The sequence below is a fragment of the Aphanomyces astaci genome, assembly GCF_000520075.1.
Source record: "Aphanomyces astaci strain APO3 unplaced genomic scaffold supercont1.89, whole genome shotgun sequence".
NCBI classification, from domain to species: Eukaryota; Oomycota; class Saprolegniomycetes; order Saprolegniales; family Verrucalvaceae; genus Aphanomyces; species Aphanomyces astaci.
The window spans coordinates 103,618-125,352 of NW_009798352.1; the positions used below are offsets into that span (position 1 = coordinate 103,618).

Genomic DNA, 21,735 nt, shown 5'->3' on the forward strand with positions numbered 1-21,735 from the left:
CAAGTTTTGGTAAAGGCCGCGTATCCGGATACACAAGTGGTCGACCGGAAAACTGAGTTTTACGAACGAGCACTGCGGCTGGCATGGCGGACAAGCTCGCGGCAGAGCTTCAGTTGCCGAATGTGGTACACATTTGAAGAGATAGAAGAGATGGCGAGGAATCGAAGGACCACTGATGCGGCATCGTAGAGTGTGCTGCAGCTGCAAGAGCTCAAATGGTCGACGAAGGAGCGCGTATGGGTGCAGCTCGTCGACAAGGTTGGTTCACTCGTCGATATGTATGATCTTGAATGCGACTGCGTGGAGGTAGAATCCGAGCTCCGCCGACGTATGTGAGCGCATGAAGGTGATGGCCGACGACCGCAAGCAAGCCCGCGCTGTGGAAAAGGCGGAAGCCTTGTACGACGCATATCCTATCTCTTGTCCCATGAAGAGGCCCATGTATGTAGCTAAGTGCAACTAGACCGAGAGACGTCATACGAAAGAGCGAAGATTCGTACCGTGCGGACTTTATGAAGGTCGTCGAGACCGAGTTGGCGGTATATTCCCCAAACGCATGCATAATATATTGCTGGCATTTGACGTTATCAATGGATGTATGGTAGCGGATCGGCGCGCCTTCCATGCTTACGTGGCAGCGTCTTGTGATGGAAAAGGACTGCAATTACCAGGTAAAAGTCAAGTGTATATAGTACCACGCTGTATATATTGCCTTCTAGTTGTACACTGTACACGAATCAGAAATACTATTATCGTTCAGTCCAAATCGTAATCCACTACCGGTAGGCCATGCGCATCCTCTTAACCAAGATCAAGTCGTCGCAGAAACGGCATCGCGTGAATACGCTGCTGCCTGCGATCGAGTTGAAGCCGCCAGCATTTCCCCCCCAACCAACCGATTCGACCCATCCAGCCCATCGTCACAACAGATCCTCGACAGCCGCCCTCCGCGACCTTCAGCCGGATGTGCCGTCCCCGCCGCCATCCGCCGGCCATCCGTCCAGAAGACCGCCGACGCCGGACGACGGGCCCAGTTGGAACAACAACAACGACTTGATAGACGATAGATCTCCGTCCCCCGCGTCCCCCGCAGCCGCTTTGTCCAAGGCCAAACGTCTGGCTCGCGATGAAGGGCAGACCACCCGTCGACACGTTTCAACTACACCCCCAGCACATCCAAATCAGCATCTTCCCTTGGACATTATAAGGCCAACCCAACAACAGCAACACCCCCGTACTGCCGAAGTACGGTCATCGTACAGTAGGACGTACTCTATCTATTCAAGTACAATGTGGACTGAATGGATTTCGTCAAAGTGTAGCTGAAAGCCGCCCTGGCCGACAACGCCGCGTTAAGGCGGCAGATGGACGACATGATCAAGTTGCATAACGAGGCTATGGCTGTGGACGTTAAGGGTACGTACGACCTGCTCGACTTTCTACAGTTCGTATGACTTGACACCCCACTAAAACATGTTATAACTTGTTATTGTCGATTTGATACAAATTTGGGGAGGGGGTGTAATCGACCAAACCGATCCACAATCGATCTGATTGGTTGAATTTCATTGAGAAGGTTTTGATTGGCTAATAATTTTGAGCTCATCTGAAGTAGCCAATCAAATCGATTTAAATTCCAACGAGAAACCACGCCACAACACGAAATTTCACTCGAAAGCATAATATTACCTTGTTTAATGTGGACTTTTGGGTTTGGTGCGATGCCAACCATATATATATATATATTTATTTATCGACATATCGATCGATTCTGATTTGTACTGCAATTTGTATGTATGAAATCGTGGTTGTCCTATGGTGGTGCTTGGAATCACCTGAATCAAAGGCATACTAACGTTACTTTGATGTTGACGCCGGTTTCCTGCAATCTGATTGGCTCAACGACTTTGATACATTTACAATTTGGTTGGATTTTCGATTTACTCTCCATGTGGTTCCAGATGAAACTCAAAACCATATTACTATACCATATATAGGTGGTGGGGTGTCTACACGTCGTGTTCGGCTGCTCCAAGCTCAGAACCTGCAGTTACAACGACAGGTATTAACGTACATACCTTGATATAACTAGGTACCACTTGGACGACTGTGGCCGATTCTATGATGATATATTGTCCGTTTACCAATATTTGGCCTTTTATGCTGCTTTGACCTATCCATCGATCGATTATTGTTGTGCCTATTGGAACAACTGTAAACTGGACCGAGATGGCAAATGAATCAACACAACCAAATGTACTAGTTACCGAAGAATCGGCAGAAGATATATTTCGCCAATCAGAGTGCACGAAACCATGATCAACGTTTAATTAGTGTAACACCTAAATTAGTGTGATTTCAAACACCGCAGGGCAACTTTTTACATACAAACGTCAATATTCAACGAATCGATCGATGGATTTGGCAAAGAATCAGCACAAAAGTCAACCAAATTTTGGGTAAAAGGGCAATACTGCATTTTGTATACTTGGAATCACACGAAGCCAAGTCACTCCCTAATTAGAACATGTTGATGGCGGCGTCCTGCAATCTGATTGGCTCAAAATACTTATCTTTTCTGCCGATTCTTCAGTATATATATATATATATATACATTTGTAATCTGATTGGCTCAATACATACATTCGTCGTGCCAGTTTTGAATAAATCCAACAATAATCACTGACTCATCCTGTAGGTGGACATGCTGACCGAGGCCGTACATCTGCGGCAACATGCGCATCACGACTTGGCGCAAGTGGTGTCGTCGGTGATGGAAATTTTGCAAACTGGGCAGAAACAAGCAGAGGAAGCTGGCGCCGAAGTCCAAGACAAACATGGAGATATGTGGATGATGGCGGTGCCAAGGACGCTCTTGGCCGTACGTTTTGGTTGATTATTATTAGAAGTTACCTAAAAGATTGATAGACCAACAACTCAAACGACGTATATATATATATTTTACGGAACGTAGGAGTTGAAGCAAGTGGAGAGTCGACTACACCAAGCAACACGCAAGTGCAATATGGAGCTGCCCCTGCGATACAGTGCCGACGCCGTCCACGATACTGTCACGTTGACCGACCTGCACACCCACCACGCGTCGACTGGCCCCGAACGTACGTAATATTATGGTTTTAGCTAAATATTGCAGGATATATTGGCTGATTCCCCCCAAATTCATCGGGCGATGATTTTTTGTACTGACTTTTAAAATTTGTGAAGCCATTCACACTGTTTGACGCCACACACTCATTTTCGATGTTTCAGCAGTTTGATTGGCCACTTGATTCGTGTTCTGGGTTTTGATTGGTCGATCGATTGTCTGTCAATTTGGTTATTCTGCACCTATGCGATTGACTCTCCAATTTCGAAAATCGACTTGACAATATATGATTTAGGATTTCATCTGTCATTGTGTCCAGTGTCGAACCTCATGATATATATATATATATATTAGAAAATATATTCTTAATTATATGTTATGTAGACGTGCCTGAACTCCACCACTTGCGCATGGACCGACTGCATGCCCTGGAATCCGCCTTGTCCACATGCGTCGACGACTTGGACGCCGTGGGCCACATGTTGTTGCAGACTCGGCAGCATGGAGATATCTTAGCGATGGTACGGTTGTCGTCTTGTTGGTCAAAAAGGGATATATATATATCCCTTTGTATATATATATATCGCTTTTGATATATGTATTTATCGCTTTTAATACATGTATATATCCCTTTTAATATATATTGTAGTATATATATATATAATATTTCTGATGGGTTTTCGATGGGCTGCAGACGAGCCGCGTCACACGAGGTATTCGTGGTGTGATGGAGCAAGTCGCGTTGTTTGGCAGTGCCGTGTGCCACCAGCCTCTGGGTCCTGGCAGCAAGTACGTTAGAGTATATCGTTAGAGTATATCGTGCCTGTAGTCTTTGAATAATGAGTCTATCTATACTAGGCCTACGAGTGAACCCCGTGCGCAGGACATTTTATCGCTACTGCCAGCCAAAGACAAAGTGTTGAGGATGCATATCAAGCGATTGATCTCGTACGAGGTAAGTATGCAAAGATTCGAAGATATGATGTGAGTTTGCATTTGTGCTGAGGCGGGCCGCACTCTCCAACTCAAGCTCATGGCCACCGAAGTAGCGACATACCAAGAGGTAGTTATTTAGCAGCGATATTGCTCGTTTTACCCCAAATATTTGGCTGACTTTGGTGCTGAATCGCTCGATTTTCTTTGTATTGAAATTTGTACGTAATGTGTTGCCATGTTTGTGGTGATTGGTATATCACACTAATTGAAGTCACACACGAATTTGACGATGATGATGGTTTCCTGCAATCTGATTGGCTCCATTCTTCTGCCGATTCTCCTGTATTTGGTTGAACGATGTCTTGACTGCATATGACCTTAGCAAGCATCAAAGCAAGCAAACCTCATGACGAGGCTCGTGGACGGCGTGCGATGTGTGTGCCAAGACAAACTGTCGTGGGTGCAGCAGGTTTGAATATATATATATATAGATGAAATGGAGTGCGTGATGCTGGAATACAGACGCTGCAACCGGCTTTGCATGGCCTCGTGCAAGTGTACGACCAACTGAAACTAGCCAACGAAGAGGCTGCCACGTCACAGCCGTGGAGCCACCTCTTTTGCGAAACATTCGAACAGCACGTTGACACATTGTCGTCGATTGAAGTCGAGTATCAACAGTATGCCACCACGGCCAATGCCAAGTTGGACAACACGATTCACGCGCTCACGGTGGCGTCCCTGCCAACGTCATCACGTTAGCTACTTGCCAACAGCCGAAACTGTGTGTATTGAGGATATATATATAGTATAACAAATCACACAACCAAATTGAATTATCGGCAGAAGTATTTAGCCAATCAGATTGCAGGACACCCCCATCAACGTCAAAATAGTGTGTGAATTCAATTAGTGTGATACCAATCACCGCAGGACGACATCTTTGTACATACAAAATTCAGTACTACGGTACTGTATCGATCATTGTTTGTACTGACTTAAGATTGTAATTTCACACTAATTCGATGTTGAATTGGTCGAAGAGTGGCTTTGATTGGCCAATTGATTCGTGTCCTGGGTTTTGATTCGTCAATCGATTGCCTGCCTATAGTATTTGATGCTGCTCATTCGATTGAGTACAGTACTGTACCCCAACTCAATTTTTCGAATCGACTTGACAATATATATATATATATATATATATATGCAATATGCGGTACCACCCGTCAAATGGAGGCCAGAGCTTCGTTATGAGGAAAAGTACTTACGGTTGAAGTTGGATTGGCGGTTTCACATACGAAAGTGGCCATATGTGTGATGAAACAGGTGGGGCATTGCATAAACATGAGTTAAACCCACTTGAAGTAACGTTACAATAGGCGTTAAATCTGTTGTCGAGTAAGAATGAAGCAGGGGATGGATAGTTCTGAAGTACACCTCGAGCACACCGTTCGTCCATGAGAATGTACTAACTAGTTCACGTAAGGTACTAACTAGACTTGCCCCACGCTAGAAACCTCATGTCAATTCGTGCCTCGTGTCGCTATTTTGATCAATATGTACAATGGAGATTGAGTTTTGGTGCACCGTTACACTGTAACGGTAGGGCAAATTACAACTTGAACGTTCGATTTGCGTTAAACTGTGGGATTGGACAGCATAGTTATATACCCAGCGTAGGATCAACGTCATCTGACTTTGTGGGCTGAAATCATCAACCCATAAAGACAAACGGCAGGCGCAGAGTCCTACGAACGGCGACCCTCGCCATGCATATGTACGTACACTAATACATACTAGAGTACCAGGAAATCGAAGTGGTGCAATTGTCCTGGTTATGTAGTCGTTGTGGTACATTTCTCGCCCTTTCTTTGGCAAATCTAGACCTGATGTAACAGACTTTGCGCATGTCTTTGTTGCGATCGAAAATTCAAATCCAAGCCAAACGACATCATAAGTTGCTGGTAATCAAATTTCTCACCATATCGTCTGTATAAAAACGACGAGTGATTCAAACGGTAAAGCATATCCGAACTGCAAACATCCTCACCATTTTAGGTATGGTGAGACATTGGCCCTTGGTCATATAAAGTCACATCATATCGAACGTTGCATCACATCAACAAACGTCCCCAAGCTAGCGCACAACGCCATCTTCCGCCGTTCGAGCACATGTGTCCGAGTCCAGACACGCCCGCGACGACGACATCCGTCGCACCCTTGCTGCATGGAGCCGCCCACTTTGACCCCGCTACATGCAACGGGCGCACGTTGTACCAACTGCTCACGGGCGGCGTCGTGCCTCGGCCGATTGCATGGGTACGTCCGTTCGTCCGCGCCATCACCGTCATCTCACAACTAACACCATGGTGTTGTCATCATCATCATCGTAGATCAGCACCATGAACCGAGCCGGGGTGACCAACCTCGCGCCGTTCTCGTTTTTCACAGTCGTGTCGATTGATCCGCCCATCTTTGCCGTTACGCAGGTGTACCCTGGTCCCCATCGCAAGAACAAGGACACCGTCGTGAACCTCATCGACACGAACGAGTGCGTGGTGAATGTCGTGAGCGAAGGTATGGCCGCGACCATGAACGCTACATGCGCCGAGTACCCTCCCGGCACGAGCGAGATGGACGTGTTGGGCGTCAAGGCGGTCGCGAGCTCAGTCGTGCGCGTGCCTGGCGTGGCGCGGTCCGCCGTGCGCTTTGAGTGCACACTGCGAGACACGATGGACATTGGCAACGGCCGCGTGATGCTGCTGAATGTGGTGCACATTGCCGTGGACAAGGCGGTGCTGGGACCGGACGGCGCGTCGATTGATTCGACGCTCACGCACTTGGTTGGGCGGTTAGGCGGCGACGCGTACACCCGAACCAACGACCAGCTAACAATCAAGCGACCCACGGCGCTGTAGGACGACTAGTAGGACTACTAGCCCAGTAGTAGTACTACTAGTACTATTAATAGTATGCATCACGTTCCCCTTAACGTGATTAGATAAACCCACCCACCTCCATTGATTGAGTTTGTTCGGTGTATTGCATTTGAGCCTGCCACGTCATACGAATGTGAACATTCAGAACTGATTGGAAGGTCCTGGAGGAATCATCGAGCCCTTCAAGTTGGTTGGCAGCGAGTCGAATGCGGAGAAGAGCGTGCTTAGTGGCTCTAGGTCATGATACTGTGTCATGGACGCTACGTATGATGTGTTGTCCGATATTGCTCAAGGCACATTGAACCACGTCGCAGCCCTCCACCTGTGGCTAACTCCATAGATATGCGATACAGTAGACTACGTAACTCCTTATGATCGAATGTGAGAACGAGGCAGTCGTGTCAACTGAGTGTGGAAGCAACACATCATCAAGGGAACACAAAGAGAGATTGTCGTTGCAAAAGTGCCAGCACAGGCATCAAGCCCGCACGTCGAGTCGTCGATCTATTAGATTTAGTTGGAGTCGGCGATGGTGACTTCGACTTCAACACCGGGTTCGATGGAGATGGACGTGATTTGCTTCACAATCTCCGAAGGGGAGTGCAAGTCGATGATGCGCTTGTGGATGCGCATTTCGAAGCGGTCCCAGGTGTTGGTACCTTCACCACAAGGAGACTTGCGGGTGGTCAAGCGAAGGATCTTGGTGGGGAGGCGCACGGGGCCGGACACCTTGAGGTTCTTGTCCACGGCACCCTTCTTCAAGTCGGCGCAGACCTTTTCCAAGTTCTTCACGTTGCGCGAGGTCAAGGTGATGCGGATGCGGTGAATGCGAGATTCCTCGCCTTCGAAACCGGTGGGCTTGGTGGGCTTTTGCACAGACATTTTCGTGGATCGAGGGGGCGGAGAAGCGGCGGTAACCTGAATCCGAGCGATTCGAAAATGGGACCAATATTGGCGCAAGTGTTGGTTCCTGGCCAATTAGATGCTTGGCCAATCAACAATCGAGAACACGGATTAAGTACGATTGTGAGGACTTAACGAATACGTAGTACTAAGCGGCAATCGGCGGCGGCGGCCGGGACAGGTGTAAGTAGAGGTGTATGTATGTGGACGTGGCTGAGTCCAACCATGATTGTACTGGCGGTCTATGAGCATGTTGGCCATATGATTATGCAAAAGAATGCTGGGACTTGTCCATGGTGTAACAAGACATTGCTCGTTCACAGGACGCTACGGCGTCGAATGAAGTGGATGCAGTACATGCATAGTCCAGTATTAGCGACTGACGCGCCATGGTTGCGTTGGCGCAGACGAGTACATATTCAACGGGACGGCGGTCCTCTTTGATCACGATCGATGGCGTATGATCAGGGCATCCGATATGTCGGCTTGGAACTACGTATAGTAGCAACCGCACTGGACCCCATGCATGCACTACCCAAGAACGTAGCTCCAGGTGAAGCCTACAGCATGCCGCCTCGGTGCAGACGCGAGCAAATGCTCGACAGCTCCCCATCAGGGATGACGTGAAGCATCCAAGCATGCGTATGCGCGTGCGAGCGTCTTGGCACACTGCTCCTGCTTCTACATGATTCGTCAGTCGCCTGAACCATCCCTTGGGGTTGGGCAACGTTTTATACTTTACCGTGTTTTCGAATTGCATTTTAATTCAAGGTGTATCTAGAGAATACAAAGTCAGAGATAATAGAATAGTAAGACTAAAACGTGGTTTTCTGGTGGAATTAAACCCCACTGTTCGATATCCCCACATCCCAACCCAACACAGACGCGACGATGGCACCAGCGTATGATCCCGCGTTTGTTGGGCATGTAGAGGCCGAGGACAAGGCCGCGTTCCAGAACCGGCTCGTGGAGAAGCTGAGTGAGGTCTTGGAGCAGGAAGTCGAGGGCGTCATGGCGGTATGTACCTCAGGGCAAGTCGTGGAAGAGGATCTGATCATGGTGGGGATTCTTTGCGTAGGAATACATTGTCGTGATGGTCGGCAATCAAAAGACGATGAAGGAGATCCACGACGAGATGGTGGACTTTATGGGCGCCGAATCCGCAGAGTCCGCCGTCGCATGCATCTATAACCTCTTGCGTGGGGTACGTTGTCCGTTCCTTTCGCTTTTGTGAGATACTTACCCGTACATGTAGCCGCCTGCTACCGCCATCGACGCATCCCCTTCCCCTCCTCCCCCATCGGCATCTCCATCCCCGGAGCCTTCATCCGACAGCCCTACTACCACTACCGCACCACCTTCGACAAAGATCATCAATCTCTCGGGCATCAAAGCATCCTCGACCGTCGACCTTTCTGGCAAAAGCAGCAGCACCATCCGTGTCATCGGCAGCAGTGCAACGTCAAAGGACTTGAAACACGCGCTCAAGTCGCGGTCGGAGCGATTCGGCATCCCTGAAAAGAAGATCGTGGACGACAAGCCGTCGTCATCGTCATCGTCCAGTCGGCCCACCAAGCTCTCGATCACGGAACGTCTTGGTGGCCGCGACACCAAGAAGGATGCGCCTCCATCGTCGTCGTCGTCCAGGACCGATCGATCTCGCCAGGACAGCCAACGGCCGTCCCGCAGCGAACCCCGCGATTCGAACAAGAAGCGCAAGGGACCCAACGACCCAGACGACAAGGCATCCTCCTCTCGCGATCAGGACGACCAGCGGGCGTCGAAGCGGCCGGCGCGGGATGGCGACCGCTACCCGCCCGGCCCTCGAGGCCCATACCCGTTCCCTCCCATGTTCCAAGGGTACCCCCCGTATCACATGCCTCCACCGGTATGTTGTCATGTCGTGGCGTTTTCGCCTTTTTTGGCCTTTTCCACTCGATTTCTCCCCTTTTTACGTTATTTTTTCGCCCTTTTTGACAATTTTTGGCCTTTTTCGCCCATTTTGACATTTGTTTTGCCAAAATAGGAGTTCATGTATGGGTACCCGCCGCACCACCCCCACCATCCGCACCCACACATGCCTGGCTTTGGATACCCTGGCATGCCCCGGGGTCCGTACCCGCCGCCAGGAGCACCGCGCCGCTTCAACAACAAATGGATCAACCCCGCGGCGGCAGCAGCAGCAGAAGGCGCCACGGACGTCGCGGCCGACAAGACGGATGAACCCGCCGGCGAACCCGACGCACCAAAGCCGCAACCGGTCGGATTTGGGTACCCTCCCGCCCGTCCGCGGTTCCAAAACAAGACGTGGGTCCGCCCCGAACCTCAAGACCCCCCGACCCCCCAAGCCGACGAAGCGCTGTCGGCCAGTTTGCCCAAGACGCCGTAGAACCATCAGGAGTCGACCCCTCGTCCATCAACACTTCTATAACCCCCCCACAATATTCCACTCATGTATCTTTGACCTACTGAATGAATATATTATTTAACCTATGCAATAAACGTTGGTTGTGTTGGGTGGTGACCAGAGAGAGATGAGTACGTTTCTTTATACCTTGGCAATAACAGAGTCATGTTGGTCAAGTTTCGCTAGGCCATAACTAGCTAGTAGTACACTTGGATCAGTGGATACGTCAGTCGTGTTCTTCCCTCGCTTTACTGTTAGTGCCCCCCTTTCTTGGTGTCAATCGTCATATAGTTCTACCAGATCGATCAGGACTATAAATATATTAACAAGTAAAGTTACGTACATCGGCGGTGGGGTCGTAGCCCATGCGATATTGGTCCTATAGTAAGTTATATTATGGTTGGGTTTCTTCTAAATTGGACAAGAGTCACAACTAATATACACCAGAATCATCGGCAGAAGAATTGACCCAATCAGATTGAAGGAATCAACCATCACCGACATTGAATTAGTGTGTGATCAAATTGACTGAAATTAGTGTAAATACAAACACCACAGGACTCTTTTTCACATTCAAAAGTCAAAGAACATCGATTGATGGATTTGGCGAATTCAGCACAAAAGTCCAACTTTTGGGTAAAAACGACAATTTGTGAGTGTGAATATACCACCGCAAATATATATATATATATATACATGTCTAAAAATAAATAAAATTTGCTACAATATATATGCATACGTCAATGTGCTTTTTGAACTTAAGTTCTTTGGTCATCCACGACGGATCCTTGTGAATCTCGTCGTCGTCGTCGTCGCTTCCGTCGGCCATCACTTGGCCATGGTACACTTCCGTGTCGTTTTCAGTCGAAGTATTTTCGTGTTTTTTCTTCTTTGTCTCCAGCACCTGCGACAGCGTCGACTTGAACGACTCGAGCCGCGACAGCGTTTGCTTTTGGCGGTCCCCAGCCGACGATTTTTTGTTCGCGAGGTACTTTTGGCGGCGAAGCTGCAGCGGCGTGAGCATCTCCTGGTACGCTTTCTCCGCCTCGGCCGCCTTGAGCTTGTCGCCTTTGAGCATCGCCGCGGCTTTGTGCGTCTTCTTCAAATGTTCCTTGAGCAGTGTGTATTCGTCTCTACATACATATATATATTTATCTCCGTCAAAGGGGAATTCATGTATATATATATATATGGGGCATAAGTACGGGATGGTCAGGACGACGGGACGTACTTTTGAACTTTTTTGGATTCTTTTTTGCTCTTTTTCTTCTTTTTTCCGTCGTGATCTACGTCACTCGCATCCTTCTCGTGGTCCGCCTACAACATACAATTAAATATGACGTTTTATATCATAGCACATTTTCATTCTGTATGGTCAATGGGTGCTGATTTTGGTCTTTTTGCTGTATTTAATAAAAATCAATCAATAAAAAAAAATATGTATACGTATTAAACATTCATATAAAATCAAAAAACTTTTAGTATAAATTTATATTTATGGATATTTGTATATGCTTGCTATAATGAATCATCGGAGATAGATACGAGAATCGAGCAACCATCTCTCGAACTAGAACATGAACAGTTTCAAGTGAAGAAAGTATTAGGGACATACATGGGCGTCGTGCAGTTTGGGCTTTGCCGTCGTGTGCACAAGCGCCGACTTTTTCTTGAGCTTGTCGGAAATGCGCGCTTTCAACGTACTCAACGACGCCGCTGCCACGTCATCGTCACCAATGTCGTCACCATTGTCGTCACCGTCGCTGATTGGGTCAACGTGCACGGGCATCGACGCGACTTTGGTCTGGAGGGACTCGTCCACGCGTTGGCTCAACTTTGGATCCCGCAGCACGTCGTGGCTGCTTAACCCACCTGCAACAATATATATATTTAAAATAACATAAATATACACGTAAATCAAGGTCTTTTTCAAAGTAAACGTGCAAAAGTGTTGGAACCCTGCAACAACTATCACGTTGCATTCCACGGTCCATGATGTTCGTTCCACTGGACCAAAGCCATGTCCAAAGCAAAAGATACATCATATATATATATATCCTCAACACAATGTTTGGATATATTAAAAAAACGTCAAGAAATACCATGATCAAAGAAGAAAACAACTATAAAATAACATCGTCAACGAATGATAGGCAAACAACACTTCGGAAGGATTACACATACTATATTAATCATGATACAAAAAAAAATATATATACAAATGATACAAAACTTTCAAAGATAATATGATACAAACATTGGTTCAAAAGGATACAAATATATTAAAAATGGGAAAAAATAATCATAAATGTGATACAATATCTTCAAAAATAATATGATACAACATCGGTTCAAAAGGATACAAATATATAAAAAATGATACAAATAATACATCAATGTGATACAATATCTTCAAAAATAATATGATACAAACAACGCTTCAAAAGGATACAAATATATCAAATGATACAAATAATACATCAATGTGATACAATATCTTCAAAGAATGATACAAACATCGGTTCAAAATGATATAAATATATTAAAAAGGATACAAATAATCCATAAATATGCGTCAAATACCTTTGATCTTTTTCACGGGCTGTTGGACGAACTCTTCGTCGGCTTCGTCGCCAAACGAGAGCAACTTGAGATCTTTCGTGCCTTTCCGTCTCTTCTTCTTGTCCATTGCTGCCGTAGTTGCTTTGGAACTTGCAGATCCTTTGATGGCGCTACGTAGTGTTAGACGTTCGTTGCCATGTTGCATGCTGGATGGATCTACCGAGGGACGATGTCTTCAAAGGGATTCCATAGGATCTCAATGCTCAACAGCTTGATGGGCTCGACGGGCCGCTCGTCTGGACTCGTTTCCATGTCGTTCACCGTGAGCAGGTTGAAGATGGTGTTGCCCGTGACCTTGCCAAAGATCGTGTGCTTCTTCGTGAGGAAGTCGCATGCGTCCAGCGTGAAGAAGAATTGGCTCTTGTTCGTGTTGCTCTTGTTGGAATTCGCCATCGCCAGCAACCCGCGATGGTTGAACCGGAGCCGGGAATGGAACTCGTCGGCAAAGGGTTCGCCAAATGCCGACTCGCCACCGTCGCCTGTGCCGGTGGGATCGCCTCCTTGGATCATGAACCCCGAGATCAACCGATGGAACAACGTGTTGTCGTAGTACTACCACATGCACGTTCATTGCATTCTGTAACGAGCATCCCAGCACAGTGGGAGAAGAGGAAAGGGAAGGTACTGTACATACCTTTTCCATGGCCAGTTGAAAGAAGTTGCGGCATGCGCGGGGCGCTTGTTGCGGCCAGAACTCGACGTCCAGCTCGCCAAATGATGTCCGCATCAGCACCTTTCCCTCCGTGTTGGGCTCTGTCACGTAGATGTTGGACATAATCACACCGCCGCCGCGAGTTGTGGTGGTTCTTGCAATGTCTTCAAACACAAAGTCCTGATTTCAAAGTCCTGCTTTTATGAATATAACCTGAATAAAGTTATTTATTTCGGACTTGTGTAATTAGGACAAGTCGTGCCAATTAAGTACGTACCTCAAGCGAAGCGTACTTTACAGGACAAATTCATCTAGCCAATGAAACGATCACAAAATAGAATACTGGATTTGGATTGGACAGCTGATATTTTTTCTTACGACTGAAAGTTACATTTGCGAACCCTCATCGAGCAAGTGATGTGGAACTGGGAGGATTGGAGCTCCACAAGCACTCCAGGTCCGTCCGCGTCCCCTCATGAAGCGCAAGCGTTTGTCGATGCCATGACCAAGATACTGCGGCTGGCTGGAGACGAAAGAGACGATGTCGACGAGTATTTGAGGACTGTACAGCTCAATTGACTGTGAACATCACGAGCAAGACTCCCGGCGGTTGTATTCATGCATGCATGAACCATTGCACCTCACTTGCTACGTTTGAAACGTCCTTCGACACCAGTACATGTAGCTTGCGCTACGGAACCTACGAACACATATACAGTACACATACATAGGTATGCAAGGGATACTGGGTCCCCATATCCCGTGCACATCCACCATAGTATTATTATCTCTTCAGAGTACTATTTAAATAAGTAGGACGAAAGTGCGATTTGCGGGGAGATCACATGGGTGTGCGACGATGTACATAAACCCGTGATGACGTGATCTCGATTGAATTGGTATGTGGTTAAATAACCTGGATCAAACTGCCACAGCAGTTGCAATCGAGGTACAAGTGGGTTGCGCGAACGTCATCGTGCTGAGAGTTGACGGCGCTTGGACTGTGGTCGTGACTTAGGTGAAAGTTTGGCACTTCGTCACACATGCACCTGCAGCACATGCAAGTCAACAACTATGATGGAGCATTGAAGGGGTGACACGACGTACGAATGGGCTTCAAAAGCATTAGACATGGCGTCTGTAAAGCGCGTCAATGGATCCCCGCCATGTGACCGCAACAGCGGGAGATAAAGGCCGCAGACGCATTCGGCAGTGGTCGTCATCCCGTGGTTCAAGTCGGTCTTTACGTCGAGTCCATGCTTCTTGCACAGCGGACAGAGGATGAACTCGGAAGCATGGTACCCTTGATGCAAATCCAACGCTTGGAAGTCGGCGATCCAAGCTTCTTCGGCCTCGAGCAATTCTTCCGCCAACTCCAGCTCTTCGAGGCGCATCTCCTCGTGTAATGCGCTTTCCAAGCTCGTCAACACTTCCAGGTAGTCGTCATGTGTGAGGTCGCCGCGCAGCATCAAGTCTTCGAGGCAGATGGACTCGGACACGTCCATCACTTCTGACGGGACATCAGTGGCTTGGTGGCGGAGGTTCTCCAGGATTCGTTTGCGGTTCTTCTTGACGTGCTCCATGCACCTTCGCTTCAACCTCTCCTTCATCGTTTGTGGGGACATGAACGTCACACCCCTTCCCTGCGCCGTCCACCGCTCGCGCAACCCACCGCCTTCCCGGGTTCCCGCCATTCTTTTCAATTTTGCTTCTCGCCCCAACACGACACTGTGTGTCGGCTCTGATTGGATGAAATTCTTTTGTCATTCGTTTTTAAAATTACTACATCCTTGTATATCTTTTTTGGCGCCATCCATTAAAAAACGATATTTCGAAGGATATACTATTAATAGTACTATAATACCATTTCATTTATGCATACTTTCATTTATTTCTTGTTATTTAAGGGTATAATCACCACAGGAACATGTCGGATGACTTCAAGCTATCATTGCTGGATTGCAAGTCTTTCACCAATGTACATCTTATTGTGTTGTACTACTTGAAAATTCCTCCATCGTTGGGTTGAATCAACCGCCGAACAATCGCCAGACCTTCGAAATTTCATACTAATAGTATACTACTAACAGTAAATACAACTAAGCATAATTAGTGATATCTTTGTGACTGACCTACAACATTCATTTTCTTTAGCCAATCATATTGCAACCTTCATTCTTTTTAGCCAATCATGCAAATTCTAATTTCAGACATGCTCTCACTTCACATGTTCATTTCTGTACTTTACCCCGACGACAGACATACCAACCACCCGCGTACATTGCCAAACAACACCGAAAACAGGAAGAAACATGTCCATGTAGTAGTAGTGGGTTTGCCGTCGACGTGCTTAATGCACGAACGCCTTGGCGGCGGCGATCGCGTCGTCCAGACCTTGAACCGTCTTGGCTTGACCGGTGGCCGTGAGCGGGTCCTTGCCGCCGCCCTTGCCGCCGAGTGACGCCATGGCGGTGTTGACCCAGCTCTTGGCATCCAGACCCTTGGCCGCGTGGTGCTTGGCGCTGACTTGCGCAAACCCAGCCGTCTTGGTGCGATCGGCGTCCACACTGAAGATGAAGAAGCTGCCATCAGGGTGCACTTGCACGGCCGCATCCAGCAGTTCACGGCCCAGCTTGGCTTCGGCCCCCACGTCCAACGACAGCACGATAAACTAACGGTCAAATCGATTTGAAACTGAAGTGACATGACGGAGACTAATAATACTGCATTCAGACAAATCCAAACAGTGTATTCTTCCAGTTGAATCGGCAAAAGAACCAATTCGCCAATCACATTGCAGAAAACTAGCAGGGATATATATGCTTAATGTGAATCAGCACACAAGTCCACAGTTATTAGGGTTACAAACCTACAGATATATAAATCATCTTCCTCTTCATTTGCCACAACAAATATTGTGCTTTTCACAGTCCTAGTATTAGCCTATTTTGGGGGATTGATGAAATCGCCAACTAATCGAGCAAACGAGTATGATTGGCTATAAAGAATGCAGGTTGCAATATGATTGGCTAAAAAGATTGATTGATGCATTGCAGTCTCAAAGTTTTATATGAAATGTCAAAGGTCTGGCGATTATTGTTGGGCGGTTGATTCAACCAATCGCCAACAGAGGAAAGTTTGAGTAGAACAAATTACAATGTATATATATATATATATATAGAGAGAGAGAGAGAGAGAGAGCACCTCGTCGCTGTTAGCTTTGGCCGCCGCCACCAATGTCTGGACGTGGGCGACACCGGCCGCCGCACGAGCCGCCGCTTCGTCCTTTTGCCACGCCTTGATCTTGTCAATCAGGTTGTTCAACTGGTGCTTCAGCGCCTACCTGCATTCAGACAAATCCAAACAGTGTATTCTTCCAGTTGAATCGGCAAAAGAACCAATTCGCCAATCACATTGCAGAAAACTAGCAGGTATATATATGCTTAATGTGAATCAGCACACAAGTCCACAGTTATTAGGGTTACAAACCTACAGATATATAAATCATCTTCCTCTTCATTTGCCACAACAAATATTGTGCTTTTCACAGTCCTAGTATTAGCCTATTTTGGGGGATTGATGAAATCGCCAACTAATCGAGCAAACGAGTATGATTGGCTATAAAGAATGCAGGTTGCAATATGATTGGCTAAAAAGATTGATTGATGCATTGCAGTCTCAAAGTTTTATATGAAATGTCAAAGGTCTGGCGATTATTGTTGGGCGGTTGATTCAACCAATCGCCAACAGAGGAAAGTTTGAGTAGAACAAATTACAATGTATATATATATATATATATAGAGAGAGAGAGAGAGAGCGAACGCACCTCGTCGCTGTTAGCTTTGGCCGCCGCCACCAATGTCTGGACGTGGGCGACACCGGCCGCCGCACGAGCCGCCGCTTCGTCCTTTTGCCACGCCTTGATCTTGTCAATCAGGTTGTTCAACTGGTGCTTCAGCGCCTACATGGTCGACAACAATACATTGCGTCGTGTGCATGGACCAACACTTTGAAGACCATCATTCGACAAACACATACCTCCTTGCGGGGAAGCGAAATGAGCGCCGTGTCGAGCACGGGTCGGAACGCCGCCACAGACGTGACAATGTCCACCACTGGCAGCTTGGCGAGGTCGTCCAGGTGCTTCTGGAGGTCGTCGGCGCGGGCGTCGGCTTGTTTGGCCGCGTCGCCCGTGTACGCGCTGATGCGACGGATGCCCTTGGCCACGGCGCCTTCCTCAAACAATGCAAATGACACGGCTTCCTTGGTGTTGGTCAAGTGGGTCCCGCCGCAAAACTCGACGCTAAACTGTTTCCATGCCGCGTTTTCTGGATCGGCCAGCATCTAACCACCACATCCACCACTTGAACTGTGAGGTATTAACAAGATGGCGCACCGATGGAATCGCCGCCCCAATCGACACGACGCGCACTTGGTCGGGGTAGGTTTCCCCAAACACGGCTCGAAGTCCCTGGATGCGCTTGGCATGGGCCTGAGGCGCAGACTCGACGTACACGGGCAACTCTTGCGAAATCACGTCCTTGCAAATGGTCTCCACCGCTGCAATCTATACCACATCATGTCAATGTATATATCGACTAGACTATATATATATATATATATATATATAAATAAATGGACATACTTGGTCGGGTTTCAACGGTTTGTTGGAGGTGAAATCAAAGCGAAGGCGCGCGTCGTCGACGAGCGAGCCCCGCTGATCGACGATAGTGCCAAGGACGCGGCGCAGAGCAAAGTTGAGAATGTGGGTCATCGTGTGGTTGGGAGCGACCTTGTTGCGGCGCTGGTAGTCGACCTCCACTTGCACGACGTCGCCCACGTGCAGAGTACCCTTTGTCAACGGACCCACATGGAGCACAAAGCCAGCGTACGACTCGGCCGCATGCACGTTGAAGTGCGTCGTGCCATTCTTGATCACGCCCGTGTCGTAAATCTATATATATATATATATATAAATACCCAACAACTATTACATGGACAAGGGGTTTTCAACATGATCAGCAGAATTCAAACATGTTTCTCGCCTACAAGTGGTGGTTTACATATATATATATATACGACGCATGGGTGACAAAGTATAAATGTTGAACACACACACTACGACTCATACTACTAATAATATCGTAAAAACCCAGCAACCTATATATATATATATATATATATATAGTCAAGTCGATTCGAAATTGGAATGCTCAATCGATTGAGCAGATTGACCAAATCGCAGGAAGACAATCGATATATCGACCAATGAAAACCCACAAGACTAATCAAGTAGCCAATCAAATCCACACTTTGACGCATTTAACATGGACTGAAATTAGTGTGATACTGGACGATCTATACATACAAAAATCAGGACAAAGAATCGATCTATCGATTTTGGCGGATCAGCACCAAAGTCCACAGATATTAGGGTACAACGACAATATATATATATATACTTCGGCAAGAGATATAAAAAACCACAAGAATGTTCTAGATAGAGACGTACTTGACCCCCCGATTGCGCGTAGAAGCTGGTCGTGTCCAAGATCACCCCAATGGCCGCATGTTCGTGCGCCGTCGTGGACTGGACAAACGTGGACGCGGTGGCGGTGGTGGTGAAGATGGCCACGACCGAGGCCGTCACGTGCTGTTGGATGTACTTGGCGTCGTCCATCGTCGGCGCAATCTGGTGCCCCGTCAAGTAGGCCGTTTCCGCCGACTCGAGGACCAACGGGCGGACGCCGGCCACGCCCACCTTTTTGCCCGAGCTACAAGCACGGCAAGTACAAAATAGAATGCGTTTTGATTTATTGTCGATTTGATCCAAATTTGGGGAGGGGGTGCAATCGACCAAACCGATCCCCAATCGATCTGATTGGTTGAATTGTTTTCATTGAGAAGGTGGTTTTGATTGGCTAATAATTTTGAGCTCATCTGAAGTAGCCAATCAAATCGATTTGAATTCCAACCAGAAACCACAACACAATGAAACTTCACTCGAAAGCACAATACGACGTACTTTTCACGTTGGACCTTCATCGCAAGGTCGTAGCCAGCGACGTCCACGACCAATCCTTGCTCTTCCGCCATGAGCTGCGTCAGATCCAATGGGAACCCCATCGAGTCGTACAGGAAGAAGGCGTCTTCGCCAGGTACAACCGTCTTCTTCTCGCTCTTCAATGCCGCCGCAATCTTCTTGAACCGGTCCAGACCCTTGCTTAACGTTCGCCCAAAGCTCTCTTCTTCATCCAAAATCACTTCAATCACCTAATAACCAGAGCGACTCGTTAGATTAATACATCATCCAGTGTATATATATATATATATATATATATATATATATATGAACCGTACATTTTGAATTTTATATAGATATAGTAGATCGCATCGGTTTTCAAATCCATGGATATGTCAAGAGTGAATCTGATCATTCAAATATTTACCCATATCATAGATTCAAGTCAAATACATCATACAAGTATATATATGCATGTAAAATCCATTATATACAATAGCTAAAAACATCGATCCGATTATTCAAATATAACCAAGATACTGTCAATTCAAATATAAAAAATTATATGCATATGTATATATATATATATATATAGATCCATCCGTCATGTAGACATGGATAATACACATCCATGTTTCCATTCTATCGAATCTATCATATATATATATATATTTTGCAGCATGTATGTACCTGCGCTTGCTTGGAAATCAATTCCGGGAACGCTCCCCCGAGCATTTCAACGACCTTGGGCACCAACTTGGACAGAAAGCCTCGGGGGGCGCCAAGGAATTGCTCACCGTAGCGCACCGCACGGCGCAAGATGCGACGAAGGACATACCCGCGGCCGTCGCTGGAAGGGGCGGCGCCGTCCGAAATGGCCACCGTCAGCGTGCGGATGTGGTCGGCCACCACGCGGTACGCCATGTCCTTGAGGGTCGGGTCTTCGTCGCCGAGTTTGCCCGTGTACGGCTCGGTGGTGCCGCACAGCGCCTGGATCGACGCAAACAGCGGCACGAATACGTCCGTGTCGTAGTTGGACGTCTTGCCCTGGAGGATGGATGCGAGGCGTTCAAAGCCCATGCCCGTGTCCACGTGTTGGGACGGCAGCACGACGAGGGAGCTGTCGGGTTCGCGGTTGAACTGGATGAACACGTTGTTCCAAATCTCAATCACGTCCGGCACGTCCGCGTTCACGCGGGAAGCGGCGTCGCGGCCGCCAATGCGATCGTAGTGGATCTCCGTGCATGGCCCACACGGACCTTGGTCGCCCATTTCCCAAAAGTTGTCCTTGCATCCAAACGGAAGCAACCGGGATTCCGGCACGTGCCTACACACAATCGCGGGATGAACAACATGCAGCAGAAAGGACGACAGACGACGAATATGCGACGTACTTGAGCCACAATTGCTTGGTTTCCTCGTCGGCAGGCAGGCCTTGCTTGTCGTCGCCGCCAAAGTACGTCACGTACAACCGATCCGGTTCCAACCCGTACACCTTGGTCAACAAAGTCCAGCTGAGGTCGATCGTTTCGGCCTTGAAGTAGTTGCCGAAACTCCAGTTCCCCAACATTTCAAAGAACGTGTGATGGTACACGTCCTTGCCCACATCGTCCAAGTCGTTGTGCTTGCCGCCGGCGCGAATGCACTTTTGCGAGTTCACGGCGCGAGTGAGCTTGGACATCGGGTGGGACGGGTCCACTTGCCCAAGGAAGATGGGTTTGTACTGGTTCATGCCCGCGTTGATGAACAACAACGTTGGGTCGTCCAACGGCACCACGGGGCACGACTTGTACTCGACATGCGGCAACGACGGATGGTTGATGAAAAAGTCCACAAACGTCTGTCGAATGCGCTCGGCAGGCCATTCCGTACCCGACTGTTCTTCGCGACGGGCACCCAAATGACCTCCCAGCACCTCCAGGTGGCGGTCCTCGGCGCCTTGTTCCAGCGCCGCCAATCTCTTCTGCAAGTCTTCCATCTTGAGCAGAGTATCAATCACCACACAAAAAATGCGAATTTGAAGGGCATCCAACAAAAGAGAACAAAGATGTCCGGATACGATTATCCGGGATTTTCATTTTATTGCCTTGAACTCAGAATACATAGTGAGGGTAAGATATTAATTTGTGCTGCAAAAAGTCCTGATTT

General features: G+C 47.7%; 7 protein-coding genes across 20 annotated transcripts; 3 read left to right on the forward strand and 4 right to left on the reverse strand.

The window, feature by feature from the left end:
- The first annotated feature begins 62 nt into the window (after window positions 1–62).
- Window positions 63–4,890, forward strand: H257_16628 (hypothetical protein). Of its 12 annotated transcripts, XM_009845139.1 has the most exons (16): window positions 63–125; window positions 190–258; window positions 311–399; window positions 464–539; window positions 606–671; window positions 787–1,245; window positions 1,323–1,416; window positions 1,998–2,062; window positions 2,699–2,881; window positions 2,975–3,119; window positions 3,491–3,627; window positions 3,801–3,895; window positions 3,965–4,061; window positions 4,113–4,169; window positions 4,425–4,511; window positions 4,565–4,890. In XM_009845139.1, the coding sequence occupies exons 1-16, from the start codon at window positions 84–86 to the stop codon at window positions 4,802–4,804; spliced, it is 2,001 nt and encodes a 666-aa protein (XP_009843441.1). In that variant the 5' UTR covers window positions 63–83; the 3' UTR covers window positions 4,805–4,890. The 12 variants fall into 12 exon arrangements, with proteins under 12 accessions (XP_009843441.1, XP_009843442.1, XP_009843432.1 ...); XM_009845140.1 differs by having other exon boundaries at window positions 63–258; XM_009845130.1 differs by having other exon boundaries at window positions 311–539.
- A 1,229-nt stretch (window positions 4,891–6,119) lies between these two features.
- H257_16629 (hypothetical protein) lies at window positions 6,120–7,064 on the forward strand. The gene is made up of 2 exons (XM_009845142.1): window positions 6,120–6,361; window positions 6,436–7,064. Exons 1-2 carry the CDS (start codon window positions 6,215–6,217, stop codon window positions 6,958–6,960), a joined length of 672 nt encoding a protein of 223 aa, XP_009843444.1. The 5' UTR covers window positions 6,120–6,214; the 3' UTR covers window positions 6,961–7,064.
- A 366-nt stretch (window positions 7,065–7,430) lies between these two features.
- Window positions 7,431–7,924, reverse strand: H257_16630 (40S ribosomal protein S20). Its single transcript, XM_009845143.1, has one exon. It carries the CDS (start codon window positions 7,861–7,863, stop codon window positions 7,495–7,497), a length of 369 nt encoding a protein of 122 aa, XP_009843445.1. The 5' UTR covers window positions 7,864–7,924; the 3' UTR covers window positions 7,431–7,494.
- An 818-nt stretch (window positions 7,925–8,742) lies between these two features.
- Window positions 8,743–10,415, forward strand: H257_16631 (hypothetical protein). Its single transcript, XM_009845144.1, has 4 exons — window positions 8,743–8,901; window positions 8,963–9,088; window positions 9,140–9,772; window positions 9,911–10,415. Exons 1-4 carry the CDS (start codon window positions 8,776–8,778, stop codon window positions 10,271–10,273), a joined length of 1,248 nt encoding a protein of 415 aa, XP_009843446.1. The 5' UTR covers window positions 8,743–8,775; the 3' UTR covers window positions 10,274–10,415.
- On the reverse strand, window positions 10,347–13,743 carry H257_16632. 2 transcript variants are annotated; one of them, XM_009845145.1, is made up of 9 exons: window positions 13,548–13,743; window positions 13,074–13,465; window positions 12,875–13,023; window positions 11,907–12,163; window positions 11,523–11,608; window positions 11,031–11,424; window positions 10,635–10,670; window positions 10,439–10,584; window positions 10,347–10,374 (listed from the first exon to the last, which is right to left on the reverse strand). In XM_009845145.1, the coding sequence occupies exons 1-8, from the start codon at window positions 13,686–13,688 to the stop codon at window positions 10,546–10,548; spliced, it is 1,494 nt and encodes a 497-aa protein (XP_009843447.1). In that variant the 5' UTR covers window positions 13,689–13,743; the 3' UTR covers window positions 10,347–10,374; window positions 10,439–10,545. The 2 variants fall into 2 exon arrangements, with proteins under 2 accessions (XP_009843447.1, XP_009843448.1); XM_009845146.1 differs by lacking the exon at window positions 10,347–10,374 and having other exon boundaries at window positions 10,413–10,584.
- Window positions 13,744–14,395: 652 nt separating this feature from the next.
- H257_16633 (hypothetical protein) lies at window positions 14,396–15,281 on the reverse strand. The gene is made up of 2 exons (XM_009845147.1): window positions 14,673–15,281; window positions 14,396–14,614 (listed from the first exon to the last, which is right to left on the reverse strand). The coding sequence occupies exons 1-2, from the start codon at window positions 15,257–15,259 to the stop codon at window positions 14,473–14,475; spliced, it is 729 nt and encodes a 242-aa protein (XP_009843449.1). The 5' UTR covers window positions 15,260–15,281; the 3' UTR covers window positions 14,396–14,472.
- Window positions 15,282–15,723: 442 nt separating this feature from the next.
- H257_16634 lies at window positions 15,724–21,603 on the reverse strand. Of its 2 annotated transcripts, none has more exons than XM_009845148.1 (9): window positions 20,982–21,603; window positions 20,278–20,914; window positions 19,591–19,838; window positions 19,078–19,339; window positions 18,211–18,519; window positions 17,962–18,132; window positions 17,604–17,909; window positions 17,392–17,526; window positions 15,724–16,236 (listed from the first exon to the last, which is right to left on the reverse strand). In XM_009845148.1, exons 1-9 carry the CDS (start codon window positions 21,563–21,565, stop codon window positions 15,916–15,918), a joined length of 2,973 nt encoding a protein of 990 aa, XP_009843450.1. In that variant the 5' UTR covers window positions 21,566–21,603; the 3' UTR covers window positions 15,724–15,915. The 2 variants fall into 2 exon arrangements, with proteins under 2 accessions (XP_009843450.1, XP_009843451.1); XM_009845149.1 differs by lacking the exon at window positions 17,392–17,526 and adding an exon at window positions 16,770–16,904 and having other exon boundaries at window positions 20,982–21,597.
- Window positions 21,604–21,735: the final 132 nt, after the last annotated feature.